The 22,863-nt window shown below is 42.0% G+C and overlaps 1 protein-coding gene across 2 annotated transcripts in view; it reads right to left on the minus strand.

The window, feature by feature from the left end:
* fancg (FA complementation group G) overlaps positions 1-22,863 on the minus strand; it is a 66,449-nt gene that overhangs the window by 37,859 nt on the left and 5,727 nt on the right. For both annotated transcript variants that reach the window (XM_043687853.1, XM_043687861.1), the window contains exons 2-7: positions 20,313-20,397; positions 17,449-17,577; positions 16,557-16,747; positions 7,487-7,646; positions 5,588-5,718; positions 1,376-1,522 (exon numbers count right to left, since the gene is read on the minus strand). In XM_043687853.1, the coding sequence (XP_043543788.1) occupies positions 1,376-1,522; positions 5,588-5,718; positions 7,487-7,646; positions 16,557-16,747; positions 17,449-17,577; positions 20,313-20,397 (843 nt within the window). The remainder of the gene's footprint in view (positions 1-1,375; positions 1,523-5,587; positions 5,719-7,486; positions 7,647-16,556; positions 16,748-17,448; positions 17,578-20,312; positions 20,398-22,863) is intronic.

Genomic DNA, 22,863 nt, shown 5'->3' on the forward strand with positions numbered 1-22,863 from the left:
TTGCAGTAGCAAACCTGCCTGCCAGAATGCTGGTTCCTAACCTATTAAGGTGCAAACCGTCTCTCTTGTAGAATTTATGCTTACCACAAAACATACCCCAGTGATCCAAGAATTTAAATCCTTGCTTCCTGCACCAGTTCCCCAGCCACACGTTCATGTCCATTATCTCCCTGTTTCTGGCCTCACCAGCCCGAGGAACTGGAAGCAAACCGGAGATAATCACCCTGGATGTCCTGCTTTTCAGCCTTCTTCCTAGTTCTCCGAAGTCCCGCTGTAGTATGTTCTTCCTCTGCTTCCCGACATCATTTGTGCCGACATGTACCACCACCTCTGGCACTTCACCTTCGTTCTTGAGGATTTCCTGCACTGTGTCTGTGATGTCTTTAACCCTGGCACCAGGAAGGCAACACACCATCCTTAAGTCCCGCCTGCTGCCATAAGGATCAAGACTCAAGACTTTCTGATTCCCATTATTGTTCAGTGATATAGAAAATTATTGATTTCGAAAAAATTACAGATCTGTTATTTTCTCTTTATGTCTTCTCTCTCTCAAACCAACATTTATTTTTGTTTCACTTTCTGATTTGACATTGAATTCAAAACTCCAGCTCTTACACTTCCTGTTTCAAACAATGTGCTGTTCATTATTCACTCTTCAATCTTATTTGAGTTCATTCAAATGACAATGGGTCTAGGTCACTGGCTCGGTCAGTGTTTATTGCTGTGCTCAATTGCCCAGAGGGCTGTTATGAGTCAACTACATTGCTGTAGATCTGGAGACATATGTTGGCTACACCAGATAAGAACAGCAGATTTCCTTCCCCAAAGATAGGTTTACATGACAATGGTTAAATGACTAGATTTTAATTTCAAATGTTTATCGTATTCAAATTTCACTCTGTCATAGTGGGATGCAAACGTATGTCCTAAAGGCATTAGCCAGAGTTCTGCATTAATAATCCAACGACATTACCACCGCTAGCTAATGGGATACTTACAGTTGCTTACTCTGCTCATAAAAGATCCTCGCTGATTTGTAGAGAATATGATAGTTGGTTGATAGTAACCTCTGGTATAAAAACCCGTAAAAATCTAAGTACAGGTGTACTGGATGGTTGGTGCCTTTTGTTTGCCACTGAATACAAAATCTGGTTTTAATCCAAATCCAACCTTTGAGCTAGTCACTAGCATACAGAAAACAGATCAATATTTGTCTGTATTGGACAAACAGATGCTCATCAGCATTGTTGCACCTTCAAGAGCAAAGCAGATCAGTGCATAACCAGATGCAAAGCATGAATCAACTGGAAACAATTGTTGCCCAGAGAGTAAAGTTCTGTAAATTAACAGAGTTAAAAATGTAATTGGAACTCACCACTGAGAGATGGTTAAGAGCCTCAAGCTCAGCATCGACCATTTCCAGCTGTCGGTACACCATGGCAGCATGATACAGAGCAGAAAGGCACTGGATGTCTGCTTGCAGAGCCCACCTGAAATACTGCAAGGCTGTTTGCGGTCTGTCCTAAAACAGATACGTTCAAAAAAATCAAAATTTAAATGTAGGGGTAATATGTATAAAATCTTATCCTTACATTTAAGTCAAAATTCAATTACATTCAACAAATTCTTATAGATGTTAAAAATTTACAAAACATTTTGACAGGACTCTGCATTTTAGTTAGGATGAATGCTTTCTTCACCTTTAAAAATTACAGATTGCAGCTTAAATTGAATTTAATTTTGGTCCTCCTGGCAAATTGAAGGCAATCTTTTATCAAAGATGTCACTCACAATTACAGATGTGTACCTACAGAGAGGTTCAGAATGGAATCATGCAAATGGTGTGGTCTACAACACTCATCTCAGGTCCTCTATACACACAGTTTCAAAAGTATAAATGGCTATGACCAAGATTCTGGTCCTATTTATAATGCCAAAGTGTCAGAGACACCTTTTCATACCTTTAGCTACCAGCTCTTTAGGCATCAAAATGATTTGCTTGTTTGAAGACTCATCTTTAAATTTTCCACCCACTACATTATGATGGTTGTTGCATTTCCTTCAAGAAATGAGATACCTGAACCTTGAGTATTCCTCTTCCTCCATGCTCTTCTACTAAAGAAGCTTTTTTTAAAAAAAATTCTGAGATCTGATTGCTTTGGCGATTTAAATTGCTGAGAACATCAATGTGGGCACTATTGTCTGGAAACTAAAAGAGCTAATTGTATGTATATTGGCAATGGGAGACATGATCCAATTACAGGAACTGCTGTTTAATAGTAGGCTGATATGTAAACAAAACTAGAACAAGTTCTCTTTTTTTGAACTACATTCTCAGATTAATTTTGCACTTTTCATATCTTCCTCCACTTTTAAACACTATACAATTCAGATATTGCTAAAAAGAGACACAAAGTTTTTGTCTTACACTCAACAGGACTAAAACGCATGGAAAGAACAATTCATGCAGCCTCAGAGGGTACTCACTGATTACACAGTGGCTGGCAAGAACATGTAGCCAGGACTATGAACTCCCTTAGTTAATTGATTAAATTTAACCAGTGAAGTCAATTCTGACTGCTCAGGACATCACCATGTGGATGCAGCAACTCGAGCTGTCTCCATAGCGCTTTCCTCAGTGAAAAAGGTGTAATAAGTGGATAAATTATTTTTGCCTTCAAAGATCAGGACCCAAAGTGTGAATAAAAGCAGCATCTAACATATACAAGTCACACTGCAAGCCTAACAATCGTCTTAAATTGGTTTCTGCTGCAATTTTTAGTGCAGCTGGAATTACTAAGTCAGTGTTGCGAATTGTAAATAGCAGTCATATCTAATGTAGGATCCTAGTTACTGGACTTTGTGACTACAGGCAGGTTGCACCTGGTGAACAAAGTGTAGAAGGTCAAATCGGGAAGGTGGTGTTTCCTAAAGTCTACCAGTCGATACATCCCAATCAGTACACTGCTGCTGAAACACACATATTACTTGTCTATGTAGCAGATGGTATGTCCTTTTAACTCAAAAGGCAGCATCCAGTTAGTGGAGAATACCATTTGGGTGTTTACTGCAGCAGTGTGAAACAGTCAGTTTCATCTGCTACTTTATTTTTTGAAACATCTTCCCTTTCCAGGGTAATAAGGAAGGACTGGGCACGTTGAGGTTGTGGTTGTAAGCTTACTCGCTGAGCTGGTAGGTCTGTTCTCGCATGTTTCGTCACCATGCTAGGTAACATCATCAGTGAGCCTCAGTTGACACGCTGGTGTTCTGTCCCGCTTTCTATTTATGTGTCTTGGTCTGTTGTGGTGGATGATATCATTTCCAGTTCTCCTTCTTAGAGGTTGAAAATGGAGAAAATCGAAGTGTTTATTCATGGAGATCTAGTTTTATTGCCAGGCCTCTAGGAATTCCCATGCATGTCTCTGTATAGCCTGTCCTCAGATAAATGTGTTGTCCCAGTCGAAGTGGTGTCCTTCTCTGTCTGTATGTAAGGATATTAGTGATAGTTGGTTGTGTCTTTTGGAGGCTCGTTAGTACTCATGTATCCTGGTGGCTAGTTTTCTGCCTGTCTGTCCAATGTAATGTAGTGTTTGTTGCAATCCTCACAGGGTATTTTGTACATGACTTTCGATTTGCTGGTTGTTGGTTTAGGGTCCTTTAGGTTCATCAGTAGTTGTTTCAGTGTATTGGTACGTTTGTAGGCCACCACGATGCTATTGGAGTAGCCTGGTAGTCACCTCAGAAATGTCTTTGATGTATGGCAGTGTGGCTAGAGTCTCTGGCCACATTGTGTCTTCTTGTTTGGGTATGTTGTTTCAGAATCAGCAAACTGTGTTTATCGGGTACCTATTGTTCTTGAATACAATGTATAAGTATTTTTCTCCTGCCATTCGTAGTTTCTGGGTGCTATGTGTTGTGGCCCATTTAAATAATACCCTGATGCAGCTCCGTTTGTGGGTGTTGGAATAATTACTCCTGTAGTTGAGCATCTGATCTGTTGGTGTTACTTTCCTGTCGATGCTAGGCTGCAATTCTCCAGTGACTGTTCCACTGCGACATGCAAGAAGGGGAGTCGGTTGTTGGTTTTCTTCCACTTTGGTGAAATTTATACCAGTAAGGATACTGGTAATGATATTGTAGGTATCTTCTAATTTGTTCTGTTTCATGATGACAAAGATGTCGTTCACATAGCAGACCCAAAGTTTGGGTTGGATCGTAGCAAGGGCTGTTCATCCTAGTCTCTGCATCACTGCTACTGTTAAGAATCCTGATATTGGTGAACCATGGGTGTCTTGTTGATTTGTTTGCAGGTCTTGCCTTTGAAGGTGAAGTGTGTAGTAAGGCACAGATCTCCTAGTTTGAGGATGCTGTCCCTGCTGGGCACCTTATCAGGGTCAAAGTGGCAACTTTAGGTTTGCGTATGTACAGCAAATACATGCTACCCATTATCACCAAAGATAATTTCCATACACCCTATCTCAGCAGAAAGCTTGCAATGATGAACAGATTGTTAGGGCTCTCTCTATTCTTGAGGTTACAGACAAAGTTGATCTTGGAGTGACTGCAACTGCAGGATTCCAAATTACTATTCAATTTAGATTTGAGGTAGATTATAGTCGAAAACAAAACTACAGATTTCTCAACTAACAGGTTAAGGAAAATGAGTTGGTTTGACTGCTCTATTTCAAAACGTGAGTGAGTGCAGCAAATTCTAAAATATAGCTCCAGATTCAAATATAGCAAATGTGTCACCTACCAATTAGAAATACACAAGGTGTAAGAGGTTAGTGATCATTCAGTTAAAGTAACACTTTTCAGGGAACCAGGTAAAGATATTTGCAAGAGTCAGGTCTAGAAGATCCAATTACAACACCATCTGTTTGGACACTCATGGTATGGTTGAAAGTGAACTGAATCTTGAGAGTTGCTAAGTTTATGAATTTTATTGAAAACAGATTCAGATACCTGCAGCATTGAGATTGATGTTTTCACTAGGTTGCCATATAATGACAATGTCTTCGAATGATACATTGATAACCTATTCAGTAATGTAGAAAGAGCACCTAGACACACCATTGCTATTGATGATCTTTTTAAAAGTGATGGAATCTTTCATCATGTAAATGGAAAATCAATTAAAACGGTTTGCAACAGATTACTCAACCATTTGGTCAGTTCATGTTGTACGAAGCCAGTGTATAAATGGAAATCGCTTCAGTGTGTCTTGGACAGCCCTCACAAGCAGTGAGCCATGAGGAATAGACCTATCGCACACATAATCAAAAAGATAACTAACCCTACACAGGCGCAATAAATACTTCTGCAACTTCTCCTTGAATGTGGCTGTGCAGTCACATGCACCAGTGGGCTCGATAGATATGAACTTGGACTAGGTTTTGAGGACAGCACTCATTTGGTCAACACATTTATGTTAAGAATGACCATTCCAGTCCCTTTGTCAGGCTTTCAGAAATATATTCAGGGTTGCCTTCAGCTCACAGAGCCCTACTAGACATTTGCATTTCATCTGAAAATCTACAAGCTGTTAGGTGTCTCACAATGCAATTCAGTTATTGACTTTCAGTACCATTTGGGCTGAACAGTGACCAATCAGAGTATAGATCTCTGCCAGAATTCTCTTTGAGCAGAGTCCCTCAGCTGCTTGCTCCAAAATGTCAACAGCTTCTCGGTAATTACTTTCTTCCATTCTACGAAACCCTATGGACACAAGAAAGAAACAATATTTATGACTCGATTTGTCTGGCTGCAAAGATTTCATTGATGAAACAAATAGCAAAATGCTTGCTCTCAAATATAGCAAAAATCATCTATGTTGGTGGTACAGTCATTAAAGTACAAGTTAAAATGAAAAAGGAAAAATGTATTTTTTATACTTGAGAAAGGGCACCTGCAGCTCAATATAGAGGACAATATAAACAAAATAATTAAACAAATTCCTCAATTCAAAACTTCTCAAAAGAACTCTGCCGATGAGTTAACTAAAGGTGAATAATATTAAAGACTAAGAACCCAGTTATGATTAAAAACGGTTTACAGACAAGACCAATATGGACTAAACTGAAATTTACTAATAGTCAGGCAGACCATATTAAAACAAGGGCCAGGACTCAACCCTTCAACACCAAAAGGTACAGATAAACAGTTAATGCTTTTTTCCCACCCTCTCTTTCCTTTGTCATTTTTTTAAAAAACACATTAGGATAGCAAAGAAATAGAACAAAGGTGAAATGTTATTGAGGCAGCTGGCCTTTGTATACATATTGCTGTTTATATATTCTTATGCATCTGCTGTACTTGTCCACTTCCTGCAATTCTGTGTAGGTGTGGCAGTTTGGGATATTTCCGAAGTATGATTAAGAAGTAAATTTTTCATTTCACATGGAAGCTACTGTTTAAGGGATTATAAAATGATGCCTTTTGATGAATTTATCAGTGCATTATTAAATGTGTTAAAACAATTAACTCAGAATAATTGATGTGGTGAAACTAGCAGGTGATAATATATATTGTTTATTTAGTGGACTAGAAAACAACTTCTTAAAAAATGCAAAATGTAATCCAATTTTGTGAATATTTTGAGAAAGCAATTGAATGCTATTGCAAAGCATTTGCATTTCAAAGAAATAAAGTTTGTTGAACCCTTATGTTGAAGAAAAGTAAACAATCTGTCATCTCAAAGCCAACCAAAACCCACTCCAAGTCTTGAGCATGTAATCTAGGCTGCCATTCCAAAAGTATTCTCAAAAGTGCTGCCTTTCAGATGCATTGTTAAGCAGAGACCCTAGCTTGTGTATGCAGAAGTATATACAACAAGCTTTGGGAGAAATCAAAGAGATGTAGTGGCCAATGCACTGACCCATCATCCAACTTTACCAAATTATTTGCCATTTGTCACACTTGACACCAAATGGCTACCTGACTTTCCACCTCTGTGGCTGTGAAGTGCTTTAAGATCTCACTAGAAGTGCAATACAGATTAAAGTTGTTTCTTCTTACAGTGAAGGATAATAGTACAGCACCACATTGTGGTGCAACAGAAGCTTACGCCTATAGTCATTCAAAATCCTCTGAGATTTCGATCTATGCTGTCTCACACCAGAGAGACAGAGAGAAAAAAAAAGATCTACATTAGGCATTGCAGAATACTATGGCCAAAAGACTGAGAAGAATCCTGTTTTATGATATAGAAAGCAAAAAAAGCATGGGTTTTTATCAGATGAGAAAGAGAACATTCAAAATGGTGGAGAAATGGACCCAAACGTCCGTGTTGTTTCTCAATTGATGGCGAAGTTTCAATTGGAGGCTGCAGTATGCCAGCATATATCTTGCAAAGTGTCATAGAGAGAATGATTTATTCATGTGATTCATTACAACAAAGTAAAGGATTTGCACACACAAAATACATTACTAGTCACACAGCAACTCATAAGTTCATACTTAGGTCCATAATTCGTTAGATTGATACCTCGAATAAACATCGCACAGGTATAAATCAATTCTCCAAGACTGCTGAGACTCAGTACCAACATAAGATCACTTCCATTTCGATCTTTTAAGAGGTCACCAGATTTGATCCATTGCCACCAATTACCAGAATGTGTATTCAAACCAGAGCCTGACGAATCCTGAAAATAAAAGGCAGAGGTAACTTAACAATTGTTGTTCTTTTTTAAAATTTGTGAAGACTTACAGCATACTTAATCTGCAGCAAACAGACATGCTGCTTTCACCAATTATATTATATATTTCAGTAAAAGCTGAAATGGCAGGGGTTTCTGAGAGGCAAAGCAGGAATTTGTTCCAAGGAAGAAGCAGCACACTAAAGGGAGGATGAGGTAACCATGGCTGACAAAGGAAGTCAGGGACATCATAAAAGCAAAAGAATAAGCATACAATGTGGTGAAGATTAGTATGAAGCCAGAGGATTAGAAAGCCTTTAAAAACCAGCAGAGGATAACTGAAAAACAAATGGGGGGAGATGATGAACATGAGTGTAAGCTAGATAGTAATATAATACAAGATTCCAAGACTCTTTCTTGATATATAAAAAGGTAAGAGAGAGGCAAGAGTGAAAATTGGACCATTGCAAAAGGAGGCTGAACTAATAGCAATGGAAAACAAAGAAGTGGCTAAGAAACTGATTGGGTACTTTGCATCAGTTTTCACAATGGAAGACACCAGCAACACACCAGAATTCCCAGAAGGTGAAGGGGCAGAGATGAGTGTAGTGGCCAGCACTAAAGGAAAAGGTGCTAGGGAATCTGAAAGGTCTGAAAGTGGATAAATCATCCAGTCCAGATGGACTACACAATGCTGTTTCTTTCAGAACCAGAGGCAATTGCAGAGGCACTGTGGAGATCTTTCAGGGACCACTTGAGTCAGGGAGGCTTCCCGAGGACTGGAAAATGGCTAAAGTAACACCCCTGTTAAAGAAGTGAAGGTAGCAGAAGACTGGAAACCATAGGCCAGTTAGTCTGACCTCGATCGTTGCTAAGATTTGAGAGTCCATTATTAAAGATGAGATTGCAGAGCGCGTGGAAGTTGCATGGTACAATAGGGCTTAGTCAACGAGGCTTCATCAAAGGGACGTCATGCCTGACAAACCTGCGAGAATTCTTTGAGGAAGTAACAAGCAAGTTACATAAAGGAGATTCAGTAGATGTGATTAATTTGGATTTCCAGATGGTCTTTGACAAGGCGCCGCATAGGAGGCAGATAGATAAGAGCGAATGGAGTTATGGACAAGGATAGAGAATAAGAGCTGAAAATGTGTTGCTGGAAAAGCGCAGCAGGTCAGGCAGCATCCAAGGAGCAGGAGAATCGACGTTTCGGGCATGAGCTCATGCCTGAAGAAGTGCTCATGCCCGAAACGTCGATTCTCCTGCTCCTTAGATGCTGCCTGACCTGCTGCGCTTTTCCAGCAGCACATTTTCAGCTCTGATCTCCAGCATCTTCAGTCCTCACTTTCTCCTTCAGGATAGAGGATAGGCAAATTGGCAGAACAGAGAGAATGGGCATCAAGGAGTCTTTTTCAGGACGGAAACTGATAACTAGTAGAATTCCACAGGGGACAGTGTTGGGACTACAATGATTCATGTTATATATTAATGATCTAGACGAAGGAACTGAGGGCATTGCTGCTAAGTTTGCAGATGACACGAAGATAGGTGGAGGGATTGGTAGTGTTGAGAATTGGGGAGGCTGCAGAAGGACTTGGACAGGCTAGGAGGGTGGGCAAAGAAGTGGCAGGCGGAATACAATGTGGGAAAGTGAGGTTATGTTGGTTGGAATATAAGAGACGTAAACTATTTTCTAAATGGCTAATGTCTTCGGAAATCTTAAGCACACAAGGAGTTTGGAGTTGTAGTTCAGGAGTCTCTTATGGTTAACCGTAGGTTCTTTTGGCAGTTAGGAAGGCAAATGCAACATTAGCATTCATTTCAAGAGAACTAGAATACTAGAGCAGCGATGTACTGCCAAGGCTGTAAAAGGCTCTGGTCAGATGCACCTGTAATATTTCGGCAGAGTAAGATGCTCCACCTGTTTTTTTTCCTTTTTGCTTCCCCACCCCCCACCTCACACCTCACTTCAGCGTTAGGGGAATGAAGGAGCTGGCGACATGCAGGGGAAGAGGTCCTGGAGCAGCGGCTTACAGAGTGGAAGCGGTCCTGGAACTTACATTGCAGCAACTGAGAGCCAGTACAGAGTGGACGAGAGGCTTGGTGCCAAGCGGGGACTACTGTTGAACTGGGGTCTGGCACAGGTGGTCAGACAATGTGGGGAAGCCCTTGCGCTCAGCTGCTGCAATGTAATGTCTATCCTTTGACGAGGTCTTATTTCTAATTTATTCTTTAAATACTGTAAAAGTAATGCAACTACTTTTCTTTTTATTGATCTTTTGTATCTAAGATTTGTACCTAAGCACTTATACCTAAGATGGCGCCATAAGAGGTGAGATTTCAAAACTTTTCACTGTACTCCTGCATTTCTGTACAGAATACACATGACAAATGAAAGGATATTCTATTCTATCATATCAAAGAAAGGATGTACTGGCCTTGGAGGGGGTCTAGAGGAGATTTGCAAGAATGATCCTGAAGATACAAAGTTTGTCATGAGGAGCAGTTGGGGACTCTAGGTTTAGAAGGATGAGGCAAGATCAGGTTGAAACTTACAGAGAGGCTTAGATAGGGTGGACATAGAGAAGATCTTTCCACTAGTAGGAGAGACTAGGACCCGAAGGCACAGTGAAGGGACAATCCTTTAAAACTGAGATACAGAGGAACATCTTCAGCTAGAGGGAGGTCAATCTGAGGAACTCTATTACAGAGGGCTGAGGAGGCCAAGTCATTGAATGTATTCAAGACAGAGATAGACAGGTTCTTGATTAGTAAGGGGATCAAGGATTACGGAGAGAAGTCAGGAGAATGGGACTGAGAAACATATCAGCCATGATCAAATGGTGAAGCAGACATAATGGGCTGAATGACCTAATTCTGTTCCAAATCTTATAGTCTACAAGTAAAATTGCCATAGTCCTATCAAACTATAGAGCTGCTCTCCCATTAGAGAGGGATGACTGGTGGTGGTTTAAGCCTGAGTGTCACCACATCCCAAGCAAAGGGAAAGTCCTTTAGTCACCTCAGTCACATCAAAACTAACTCACTGTTGGCATTACTCTGCATCAGAAGCCGGCTGTCCAGCCAACTGAGCTAACTGATTACAGAATAGCCTTCCAAAATAGAGGACAATGCACGCTGAACAGAAAGCAGCCAGCACCAGTAGCAAAATGTTGAATTTGGCGGGATCAGAAAAGGAGATTTGATTTAGTGTCACAGTGAAAGGATTTGTTTGCGAGCAGTACAAGCAGATCATAGTAAGCAATGACATACAGATCGTAGGGTGAAACATAAAAAGCTTAGATAGAGTGAGGTCTCGAGGTTACACGACACAGTACACGAGGCAAGAACACATTAACAAGATCAGCATTATTTGAAGTGAGAGTCCATTAATCAGTCTAACAGCAGGGAAGAAGCTGTTCTTGAACCTGCTGGTTGTGTGCGTTCAAGCTTCTGTATCTTCTGCCTGATGGAAGAGGTTTAGGAGAGCATTACCAGGGATGGGAGGGGTCTTTGATCTTGGTAGCCTTTCCGCAGCAACGAGAAGTGTAAATGAAGTCCATGGATGGGAGGCTGGCTTCCATGATTGTCTGGGCCGTGCACCACCACCTTCTGTAGTTTTACGGTCCTGGGCAGAGCAGTTGCCATTCCAAACTGTTATGCACCCAGACAGTATGCTTTCAGTGATGCACCTGTCGACATTAGTGAGGGTCCTTATGGACATGCCAAATTTCCTAAGCCACCTGAGGAAGAAGAGGCATTGCTGTGCCTTTTTGACCATCGCACTGATGTGGGCAATCCAGGACAGATTGTTCGTTATTGTTACTCTTTGGAACTTGACGCTGTCCACCCTCTCAACCTCCGCTCCATTGATGTAGATGAGGGCGTGTTCTCCTCCTTTCTTTGTGAAAAGATTGATCAGTTCGTCATTTTTGCCAACATTGAGAGGTTGCTTTCATTGCACCACATCACCAAGCCCTCGATCTCCTTTGTTGTTGGAAAAGCTGTCCGACTATGGTGGGGTCATCAGCAAACTTGGAGATAGTACTTAGTCAGAAATTGGCTACAAAGTCATGGGTTTACAGGGAGTATAGTAGGAGGCTGAGGAGATCCTTGGGGGGGGGTGGGCTCCAGTGTTGAGTGTTGTTGTGGATGAGGTGCAGTTGTCTATCTTCACCGATTGTGGTCTGTTGGTAAGGAAGCTGAGGATCCAGTTGCAGAAGTTGGAACTAAGACCTAAGTGTCTGAGTTTTGAGATCAGTCTGGTGGAGATAATGGTGTTGAAAGCGGAGCTGTAGTTGATCAGGTGTCCTGGTTATCCAAATGTTCCAGGGATGAATGCAGGGCTAGGGAAATGGCACCCACTCTGGACCTGCTACAAATTGTAGGGGATCAAGGCAGGCTGGGAAATTGGAGATGATGTGGGCCATGACCAGCCTCTCGAAGCACTTATAGAGGTCAGAGCGACTGGGCAGTACTCATTTGGACAGTACTTTCTTTGGTACTGGGAGGACAGTGGTCTTCTTGAAGCAGGTGGGGACTTTGGCTTGTAGAAAGGAGAAGTTGAAGAATACTCTGCCACCTGGTCCACACAGGATCTGAATGCTCAGCCAGGAACTCTGCCAAGGCTCGGTTTTCTTGGGTCGACTCCCAGCAAGACCGATCTGTTGTCTGCAGTGGTGACCGAGGGAACAGGTGCATCCAGGGTTTGCTGGGGCAGGGGACACCATGCAACCGACATTCTGCTCAAACTGAGCATAGAAAGCATTGGGCACATCAGGAAGGATTATCTTGCTCTGCTTCACTGTGTATCCCATTACATTGTTTAGGCCTTGCCACAGGTAGCGGGTATCCATATGATTGGTTTGAGCCTCTAATTTGGTCTCGGTGCAGCCTCTTGACATCTCTGATGGCTTTGCCGAGGTCATATCTGGGTTTTCTGTATAGGTCTGTATAGGACTTGGATGCTGCATGCTGGTCTTCGGCAGGGAATGAATTTGCTGTGGTTCTGTTCGCCGAGCTGGAAGTTTTTGTTGCAAACGTTTCGTCCCCTGTCTGGGTGACATCCTCAGTGCTTGGGAGCCTCCTGTGAAGCGCTTCTGTGGTGTTTCCTCCAGCATTTATAAGCGGCAGGGACAGGCCACTATAAATGCCGGAGAAAACACCACAGAAGCGCTTCACAGGAGGCTCCCAAGCACTGAGGATGTCACCTAGACAGGGGACGAAACGTTTGCAACAAAAACTTCCAGCTCGGCGAACAGAACCACAGCAACGAGCACCCGAGCTACAAATCTTCTCACAAACAGGGAATGGATTTTCCAGTTCATCCAAGAGTTTTCAGTTCGGGTACACCCAGATTGACTTCCTTCATACACAGTCCTCCATGCATTTGCTGACGAAGTCCTTGATGATAGTGGCGTAGTCACCCAGGTTTTCTGTCTAGTTCTTGAACACAGTTCACTCCACCAATTCCAATAAGTCCTGGAGATGGTCTTCCACTGCCTCAGACCTATATTGTATATTTTCCTGTGAAGGATCCTCCAGTTTCAGCTTCGACTTGTCAGCCAGGGTGGGGGGTTGTGTGCACATGTGTGTGTGCACATGGTGGAGGACCTCCACTAGAATGATGTTGAAACTGAGTTACTTCGATTAATTTTCAGCTGAGCCTGTGAAATGCATAACATTTTGTGAAACAGTACTGAGCGAAATTGTGTTAACCCGTTCAAGAGATAGAAATTCAAGAACAAAATTGGTGCTTATGGCAGGTGTCACGTAGTAAATACAGTTCAGAAGCAAACTAAATATAGAGGTCAGAAACCATTCAGTATGATCACGGCTAACCCTCTTTCTCAATATCGCTTGATGGCTTTAATATCTAAGAAAAAAAATCTTTCTTGAACGTACTCAACAACCCACAGCCTTGTGAGACAGCAAATTCCACCTTCTCAGTGAAGAAATATTTCCTCTCAGTACTAAACAGTCTACTCCATATCCGGAGACTCCTGGTTCGAGACTCCCTAACCATGGATAGCATCCTCATTCCATCTATCCTGTCTAGAGTTTTATATGTTTCAAGCAGATCCCCTCTCATTCTTTTAAACTATAATGAACATATGGTAAATCAAACCAATCTCTCCCCACGTCATCCCTAGTGTCAGACTCATGAACTTTGCTCTGCAGCAAATATCTTCTGTGAGGTAAGGAAACAAAAATTGTACACAATACTTCAGGTATGGTTTGACCTGAACTGCGTAACTGCAGTAAAATATCCCCATTTCTAAACTCAAATCTCCTTGCCATCTGCCTTCTTAAACATTTGCTGCACCTGCCTACTTTCATTGACTGGGTGTACAAAGACACCCAGATCCTTTTGTATGTCTACATTTCCCAATAAAGTACCATTTACATCATCCTATATCTTCCTATTTTTCACATTGAAGTGTACAACTTCACCTTTAATCATATTATGTTACAACTATTGTGTTTTCCTACTCACTCAACTTGTCCAGGTCTTCCAAGCTTCGTTGCATCCTCCTCACAACTCTCAATTCCATCCAGTTTTGTTTTAGCAAACTTGAAAAAATTGCATTTGTTCCTTCATCCATAGGAATAGCTAGGGCCCAAGCACTGATCCCTGCAGAACATCACTAGTCACTGTCTACCTCCAAAAGGAGACTGACTTATGCCCACACTCCCGTCCTTAAGGTTAAACCATCACCAGTTATCTCTCTCTAACAACAGAGTGGCCCCATGGTCCAGTAGGACTATAGCGACTGTACTGTCTCTGGTCTGCCAAATATTACCCCAATCCCACATGGTTTAAATGTGCCCATCAACCTCTTACGTGGGACTTCATCAAAAGTCTTCTAAAAACCCAAATATAGGACATCCACTGGTTCTCTCTTATGTTTTTAATAGTTACATCATCAATGCAGATAAATGTGACATGATGCACTTTGGTTGGAAAAACCAGTTAAAGACAATGTAAATAAGGATACAATTCTAAAAGAGATGCAGGAGCAGAGGGACCTGTTGTCTGTATAAGTGCACAGATCTATGAAGGTTGCAAGATAGATGGAAAGAGCAGTTAGTAAAGCATACAGAATTTTCGGTTTCATTAATGGGACCTAGACTACAAGAACAAGGAGGTGATGTTGAACTTGTACAGGATACGTGTTAGACCTCAGTTGGAGTACCGAGTACAGTTGGAGGCAAGATTATAGCAAAGGTGTGAATGCATTGGGCAGACTGCTGGATGGCTGGTTTGCAATGCAGAGTAATGTCAACTTTGGGGGTCAATTTTCATACCAGCTGAGGTGACCATGAAGTTGGCAAGATGGGTGGAAAGAGCAGTTAACAGAGCAGTGTTCTCAGCAAACATCCTTAACCTCTCGACTCACTTAGGCATGGTGACATTCAGGTTAAACCACCAGCAGTCATAGATATCTCTCTCTAATGAGACAGCAGCTCCATGGTCCAGCAGTACTATAGCAACTTTACTGTCCAAAACTATTAATAATATTAATACTGCCAAAATATTTCACATTAAACATAAAGAAAGAAATATTTCCCAGTATCATAACACACTCCTGTTATCTGGAATCAAAATACCAGTTTTTCAATAAATCATTTGCCTTCTCTTCAACAGTATAAACAAACAGATCAGGATAGTAATGCTCAAACACAAGGAACACAATAAAACAACTGCAGCTGCACATTAGCTATTTCTAGTCAGTGAAAAGAACCACTTTACAGAGGCACTGTACTGGCATCAAAGTATTTCCTTAATGGAAATCAAAAGAGCTTGCGACACTCAGATGCAAAGTGTTTCGCTCGATACATACATACATCCATCAATGGAGCTTGCTGTAGACATTTGGGTTCAATGGAGTCAGCTATGATGTGTTAAAGAGTCTTTTCAAAGTTCAGCACAGCAACAACAAAAGTCCCATTTGTTCTGGGCCACACCATTACATCCTACATCTGTACTCCCTACATCTGTTCCATTTAGAGATTAGATTCCCCTACAGTGTGGAAACAGGCTCTTCGGCCCAACAAGTCCACACTGACCCTCCGAAGAGTAACCCACCCAGACCCATTTCCCTCTGACTAATGCACCTAACACTATGGACAATTTAGCATGGCCAATTCACCTGGCTTGCACATCTTTGGACTGTGGGAGGAAACTGGAGCACCCGAAGGAAACCCATGCAGACACAGGGAGAATGTGCAAACTCCACACAGACGGTCACTCAAGGCTGGAATTGAACCCGGGTCCTTGACACTGTGCAGCTGAGCCACCATGCTGCCCATTTAACAACAGATGAAATTATGTTCTGCTTGACTTGAAAACTTTCATTTCATACTAAGCAAAATTTGCAAAGTACTGTCTTGCCTTACTGGGATAGCGTGGTAGAAACTAAGTCCCGTTATTCTCAGAGTCAGGACGTTTTGAAGGGATTGAAGGAAAATGTTTTTCATCCAGAGGGTGGTGGGAATCTGAAATGCACTACCTGGGAGAGTAATTAAGATGGTAAACCTCATGACATTTTCAAAGTAATTGGGCCAAGTGGTGGGAAGTGGGACTAGTGTAGACTTGGAGTAGTTTTTATTGGTGCAAACTCGATGGGCTGATGCATCTCTTGTGTACTGTATGATGTGATGGTTCCAAGTGTCCTTTACTTCTTTTCAGGAGGCACAGAGCTAGTGGCTCACAGATTACACTGTCAGCAACATTCATCTGCTCATTTACCTCAGCACGGGGTTAGGTCGGGAAACTTATTATTTTGGACAAGCCATTTGCTAAAATAAGTTGTCAGTGTAGCTTGTGTGCAAGTCCTTCCCAGGATAAAATATGCAGAATAGTCCTGGAGCACAACAATCAACAATTTATCCACAACTACCTTGCACACTTACTCTGTCTCTTAGTATGTGGAGTACAGCATCAATCTTCTCTAGTTGATTGCAAACCAGCCACAGGACACATTGCAAACAGATCAGTTGATCAACTGCCTGAATAAAAGTTGGGTCATGAATGCTCTGAGATATCATTGCCCATAATTTTGTGATGTCCGGTTCATCAAAATGTCCATCATAAGCTTCTAATCCTGTTTTCCAAAATAAAACACCAAGCAACTTAAAAAGTATTAATAAGAATGATTTTTCCTTGATATAATTTTACTTATTTATTATTAAACATTTGGATCAGGAAGACGATAAAGAAACTAGATCATTTAAAGGAATCACACCAATTTTTAAACAGAACATCAAGAGGAAACATTCTCCATTCACTAGTCACAGATACTACACAGAACAGCAAGCAGTTAAGATGCTCTCTTTGGAAAGAGTAAGAAAAGTGATGAGCAAGTCACTTTGCTGCTCTCATGCACCTTGGAAAGGCTGTCTCAAGGCCTCTAGCAGATGTCAGCTGCAACACAGTGCTTGCACTCTCACTTCAGTTCAGGAAGTTTTGCAGGTTCAAGTCCCACACCCGAGATTTCAGCTCACTACCTAGGCTAACACTTCAGTGTGGCAGCGAGGAATGCTGCACTGACAGAGATTGTGTCTTGAATGAGAAATTAAATTGAGCCCACTCTCTCTATTGGGTGGAAGAGATTTTTTTTAAAATTCACTTCTCAAAGTGATCACCTAGACATTTATTTCATTACTTTTTGCAATTTGGTTGCCACATTTCCCTAAAAGTACACCAGTAATTGGCTATAGTAATACGAAAAATCCTGAACACAAATACAAAGTGGTTATAGCAAACCATGCCCAATTCACCTGACAAATATAGTTTAAAACTCACCTCGGACAAGTCCCTCATATAACAAGGAGTTAACACTTTGACTGGCGTTAGACAAACTGAGACTTAGAACAACTGTATTGTACAGAATAGTCAGTTCCAAGGGAATGCTGGATACAGTTGGTGGCAGACCTGCAGAAGGACCATAAAGAATTAGTTATGGACTCCAATGAAAGGAAAGGTTACCCAACTGATGGGCCACCCTACACTGCAACATTTACCCATTGTATTGACAATGAAGGACAACACATGACTCAACAAATATTGTACCACTGGACCTAGTTCTGACTTCAAATGGTTGCACAGAGAAGACATCAAGAGGTTAATTATTTCAAAGAGGATGAGAAATACTCAAATCAATTAGAGTCACACTTCCCAATCAGTTTATCACCTGTGATCGAAGAATTTTAAAAATGTCTTTTTAAGGATGAAGTTACCATGTACCTAAGTAGAATTACCCATCACGGATCTCAAAAGGAACTATTGTGACAATTCTTTTGTGAGAGAACATGTTTTTGGTATAGTTTCTTAAACAGCACATTTTAAATCCAGTTAAGCAGAAGGCCATCATAGACCTCAAAATATGGAATAAGACAGGACTATTTAATGACACCACAACAAAGGCACCCCAAAGCAATATTGAATTTCACACCCAGTCTGAAGGAGAGAAAATGGATCTAAAACCAGTGTTTTAAATGTAAAAAGGGCAATTATGAGGACACAAAGACAGAGCTAGCTAAAACAAACTGGGAAATTAAGTTAACAGATCTGGATATAAAGTTTGCCCGCTGAGCTGCAAGGTTCATTTTCAAACATTTTGCTACCATACCAGGTAACTTCATCAGTGAGCCTCCGGTGAAGCACTTGTGTTAGTATATGTCTGTGGTTAGTCGGTCACCATAGACGAAGATGAGAAAGGTTCAGGAAGGGGAAGGAGGTTTCCGCGATGGTCCAAGTGAATTTATGGTCGGGTTGGAAGGGGAGGGAACCAGAGACAGTGATGGAGAGGTCCAGGAAGGGAAGGGTGCCAGAGATGGTGTTGGAGATCCTGGTTCTCTCCTTCCACCCCACCAACCTCCATTCCATCCGTGACTCCTTCGTAAGGCTCACACCTCCTCCCCCCCCCCCCAACAGCCCACATCCCACTCCAGGCACCTTTCCCTGCCACTGCAGCAAGTGAAAAACCTGCACTCACAGCCCTCCCTCACCTCCATTCAAGGCCCCAAGGGATCCTTCCACATCCATCAGAAATTTTCCTGTACCTCTACCAACGTCATCTACTACATCCATTGCACCTGGTGTGGTCTCCTCTACATCAGGGAGACAGGATGTCTTCTTGCGGATCATTTCAGTAAACATCTCTGGAACATCCGCACCCACCAACCCCACCACCCCATGGTTGAACATTTCAACTCCCCCTCCCACTCCGTCAAGGACATCCAGGTCCTGGCCCTCCTCCACCGCCAAACCGTTGCCAACCAAAACCTGGAAGAGGAACTCTTCATATTCCACCATGAGACCCTGTAGCCACACGGGATAAGTGTGGATTTCAACAGCTTCCTCATTACCCTCCCCCCACATTATCCCAATCCCAAGCCTCAAACTCAGTACCACCCTCCGGACCTGTCTGTCACTCCTCCCTCTGACTTATCACTGTCTCCCTCACCTTCATCCATCTATCGCTTTCTCAGCTACCTTTCCCCAAACCATATCCCCTCCCATTTATCTCTCAGCCCCGACCCTCAAGCCTCATTTCCGAAGGGCTTATGCCCGAAACATCGATTCTCCTGCTCCTCGGATGCTGCCTGACCTGCTGTGCTTTTCCAGCACCACACTCTCAACTCTGATCCCAGCATCTGCAGTCCTCACTTCTTTACCAACTGACACGAATCTCACTTCCTGGCAACTGCTCAAGGCAGAATTGTATTGCTATATTTTGCCTCAAAGTGAGTTTTAACTACAGAGCCAGCCATCACTGAGATGGCTACCCATGTCCCAAATCCTTATTCTTTCTCTAAATCTTTCTGCCTCTACCTTGCTTTCCTTATTTAGGACAATTCTTAAAACCTGCCCTGACAAAGTGTACCAGCTATGAGCAGACAGGGAAAGAGTTAAGTTTTGACTTTGGCGAAACAAAGTGTCAGCTAAGCGTGACTCAGATCAGATAAGAACTTGCAGTAAACAATGAGGTGCTGGAGGCAAGGGTAGGGGGTTAACAAGGTGGAAAAGCATTCATTATGTAAAGCCAATTAACAAGATGACGAAGCATTCATTATGTAAAGTCAGTTCAGGTGAAAAGTATTCATTATGTGAAGCCAGTTAACAAGGTTAAAAACATTCATTGTCTAACAGCAGATGGCTTAATCTTTACTATTGACACTCACTGATTATAACAGCCACCCGATCAATATGTATATTGCCTTATCAGAATGCTCATCCCTGTAAGTGACTATTTAATTCATTAAGAAACTGCTGTTCAAGAGCAGACCTAGAACTCATGTTTCTATGCACATGGGCGATTATTCTCTCTCCCTCCAGAGCCCAGAAAAAAGATGAAGGAGTTAAAAAGCCATGCTGTTTTTCTAAGTGTTTTAGTTCAACTGATACGGGGATAGGGGAAACGGGAGGACAGCCCTATTAACCAAGTTATAGAGATGTACAGCATAGGCTCAGAGTTAAGTTCTGGTTTAAAATGTTACTTTGCAGCACTTTGTAATCAAATAACACAATAAAGTAGTTATATAAACTCAAGTTGTTATGTAGTAAGTTATGTATCTTTCCGTAAGATGGCTGGATACAAATACTATAAATTGATAATACAATCAGACAAGCTACAATGAGGGTAGCATCAATAAATCCATCAATACCTTGGATTTTCTCCAGTAGTTTGCTGAAAGAAACATGACTCTGTCGCACAATTTCTCTCCGATTTACAGCATGGACAGAAATATTCTGGTTGGAGGAAGAGAGAAAAGTGGCATTGGACAGAATTAACCCAGTGTAGAGAGACAAGGTAAAAGTTATTGCGAAAAAACAATATAGGTACATTCCGTGTGGATGACCTTAACCATTAAACCAAATTTTTTCTACAAGTTCTTAAATAATTCATAGAACAATATTGCACCAGGATGCTGCATGTATTCTGTTGTTGATTTGTCATTTTTCTTCACACGGGTGTCTACGATTTTTTTTATATTACCAACAGTCACCTATCACAAACTGACCCCAAAGGAAAAATCATACAATCGGTCAATATTGCTTATTTTAAATGCAAACTTTCTCCATGTTACAAAGCTGCAGAAACCTGTGAAATAAAAGTGACTTGGGAGCACTTATGCATGAAACACAGAAAACTAGCACACAGATTCAGCAGGTAATTAGGAAGGCTAATGGAATGTTGGCTGTTATTTCAAGGGGGTTGGAGTATAAGAGTAGGGAAGTCTTAGCACAAGGTACTAGTGAGACCACATCTAGAGTGCTGAGAATAGTTTGGTCTTCTTGCGAAAGATATCATTTCGGTGCAGGTTAATTCAGAGAAGGTTCTCTGGGATAATCCCTGGTATGGAGGGATTGTGTTAATAGCAAGTTAAACAAACTGGAATTCTATTCATTGGAATTTAGAAGAATGAGAGATGTTCTTATTGAAACATAGGATTCTTAATAGGCTTAACAGTAATGCTGAGAGGAAGTTTCCCCTCACGGGAAGTTTAGGACCTGAGGGCATAGTCTCAGAATTAAGGGATGCCAATTAATACTGAGGTGAGGAACAATTTCTTCTCTCAGAGAGTTGAGTGTCTGTAGAACTCCTTACCATAGAATTGTGTGGGCAGAATCTGTGTGTATATTTAAGGCCGAGGTCAACTCTTGATCAATACGGGGAAATCAAGAGTTATGGGGAAAGGAAGCAAAGTGGACATGAGGAATGTTGGATTAGCCAAGATCTTATTTAATGGTGGAGCAGGCTTGAGGGGCTAAACAGCCTACTTCTCCTGGTTTTATTATCATGACATTATATGTAGTAGAACATTATACACTGATGAGATGAAAGCTTTCATCCTCAATTTCCCACAGTGCCGTTAGCCATTTATGAATGGTACCAACCTTTCATTCTTATAACCTGTACACAAACTTATTGCTTCACCATTGGCGACTGTGCTTCAAGCTGCCCAGGCTAGGATTCCTTTCCTAAACCTGTCCACTTATCCTTGTGCCTTTAAGACCTCTTTTCAAGATTTACTATAATTGGTTTAGGATTCCAGATTAATTTAAATTCCACTAGCTGATGCACATTTTTTATTCACTCACGGGAGGTGGAAGTTGCTGGTTGGCCAGGGTTTATTACATATCCCCAGTTGCCTTTGAGAAAGTGCATTCTTGAACCACGGCACTCCATGTGCTCCAGGTTGACCCACCATGCCGTTAGGATAGGAATTCCAAGGCTTTTGTCCCAACGACAAAAGGAACAGATGGTGACTAGCTTGGAGGGGAACCTGCAGGTGGTGGTGTTCTTATATATTTACTGTCCTTCTCTTTCCCATTTAGAAGGTGCTGTCTAAGGAGCTTAGGTGAATTTCTGCATCTGGATTACTGCTACTACTGAGCATTGGTGGTAGATGGAGTGGATGTTTGCAGATGTATTGTCTACCAACTGGGCTTCTTTGTCTCAGAGTCTACAGCATGGAGATAGACCCTTCGGTCTGAACAGCTCACATCAAACGCAATCCAAAACTAATCTAGTCCCACCTGCCTGCTCCAGGTCCATATCCCTCCAAACCTTTCCTATTCAGGTACCGCCTGACCTGCTGTGCTTTTTCTAGCCACACACGTTTCGATTCAAGACTCTCCAGCGCCTGCAGTCCTCACTTTCTTCTAGTTGCTGTAAAACATACTGCAAAGCCTCTTCCAAGGATGCCCACCTTGAAGTTCTCCTCCTCCCTCCACAAGGATCTCAGCAAATCTCTCTCCCATTGCACCCCCGGATCATCTCCTCTGCCCTGAAGTTCTTCAACCACATGCTGAAGCAGTCCCACTACCATAGCCACATCTCCTGCCTCAGCACCTACCTATGCAACAGACTTATCCCCATGGACTCCAGACTACATTCTGACCATCACAATCTGGACCTGATTGGGACAACTGCTGCGTACAGCAGCTCCATAGCCTCCAGAAGCAGTCCTCCCTCCAGATCCTCCCCACACTCGCAGCCACACGTCTTCACCTATTCTCTCTGCAGTCAGCCCTGCCCCAGGTCAGGGTCTCAACTCTCCCAGACCTGCCAAGGCCCTCTGCTGCTCTTCACCCTCAGAGGGATCCACACCCTCAACCAATGCTTTTTCTCTAGCCCATCAGACATCAAGGAACGTAACTACACCAAACCTTCATTCAGATACCGCTGTACCCCGGAATACTCAGCAGCTC

This window comes from Chiloscyllium plagiosum, chromosome 1, assembly GCF_004010195.1.
Source record: "Chiloscyllium plagiosum isolate BGI_BamShark_2017 chromosome 1, ASM401019v2, whole genome shotgun sequence".
NCBI classification, from domain to species: Eukaryota; Metazoa; Chordata; class Chondrichthyes; order Orectolobiformes; family Hemiscylliidae; genus Chiloscyllium; species Chiloscyllium plagiosum.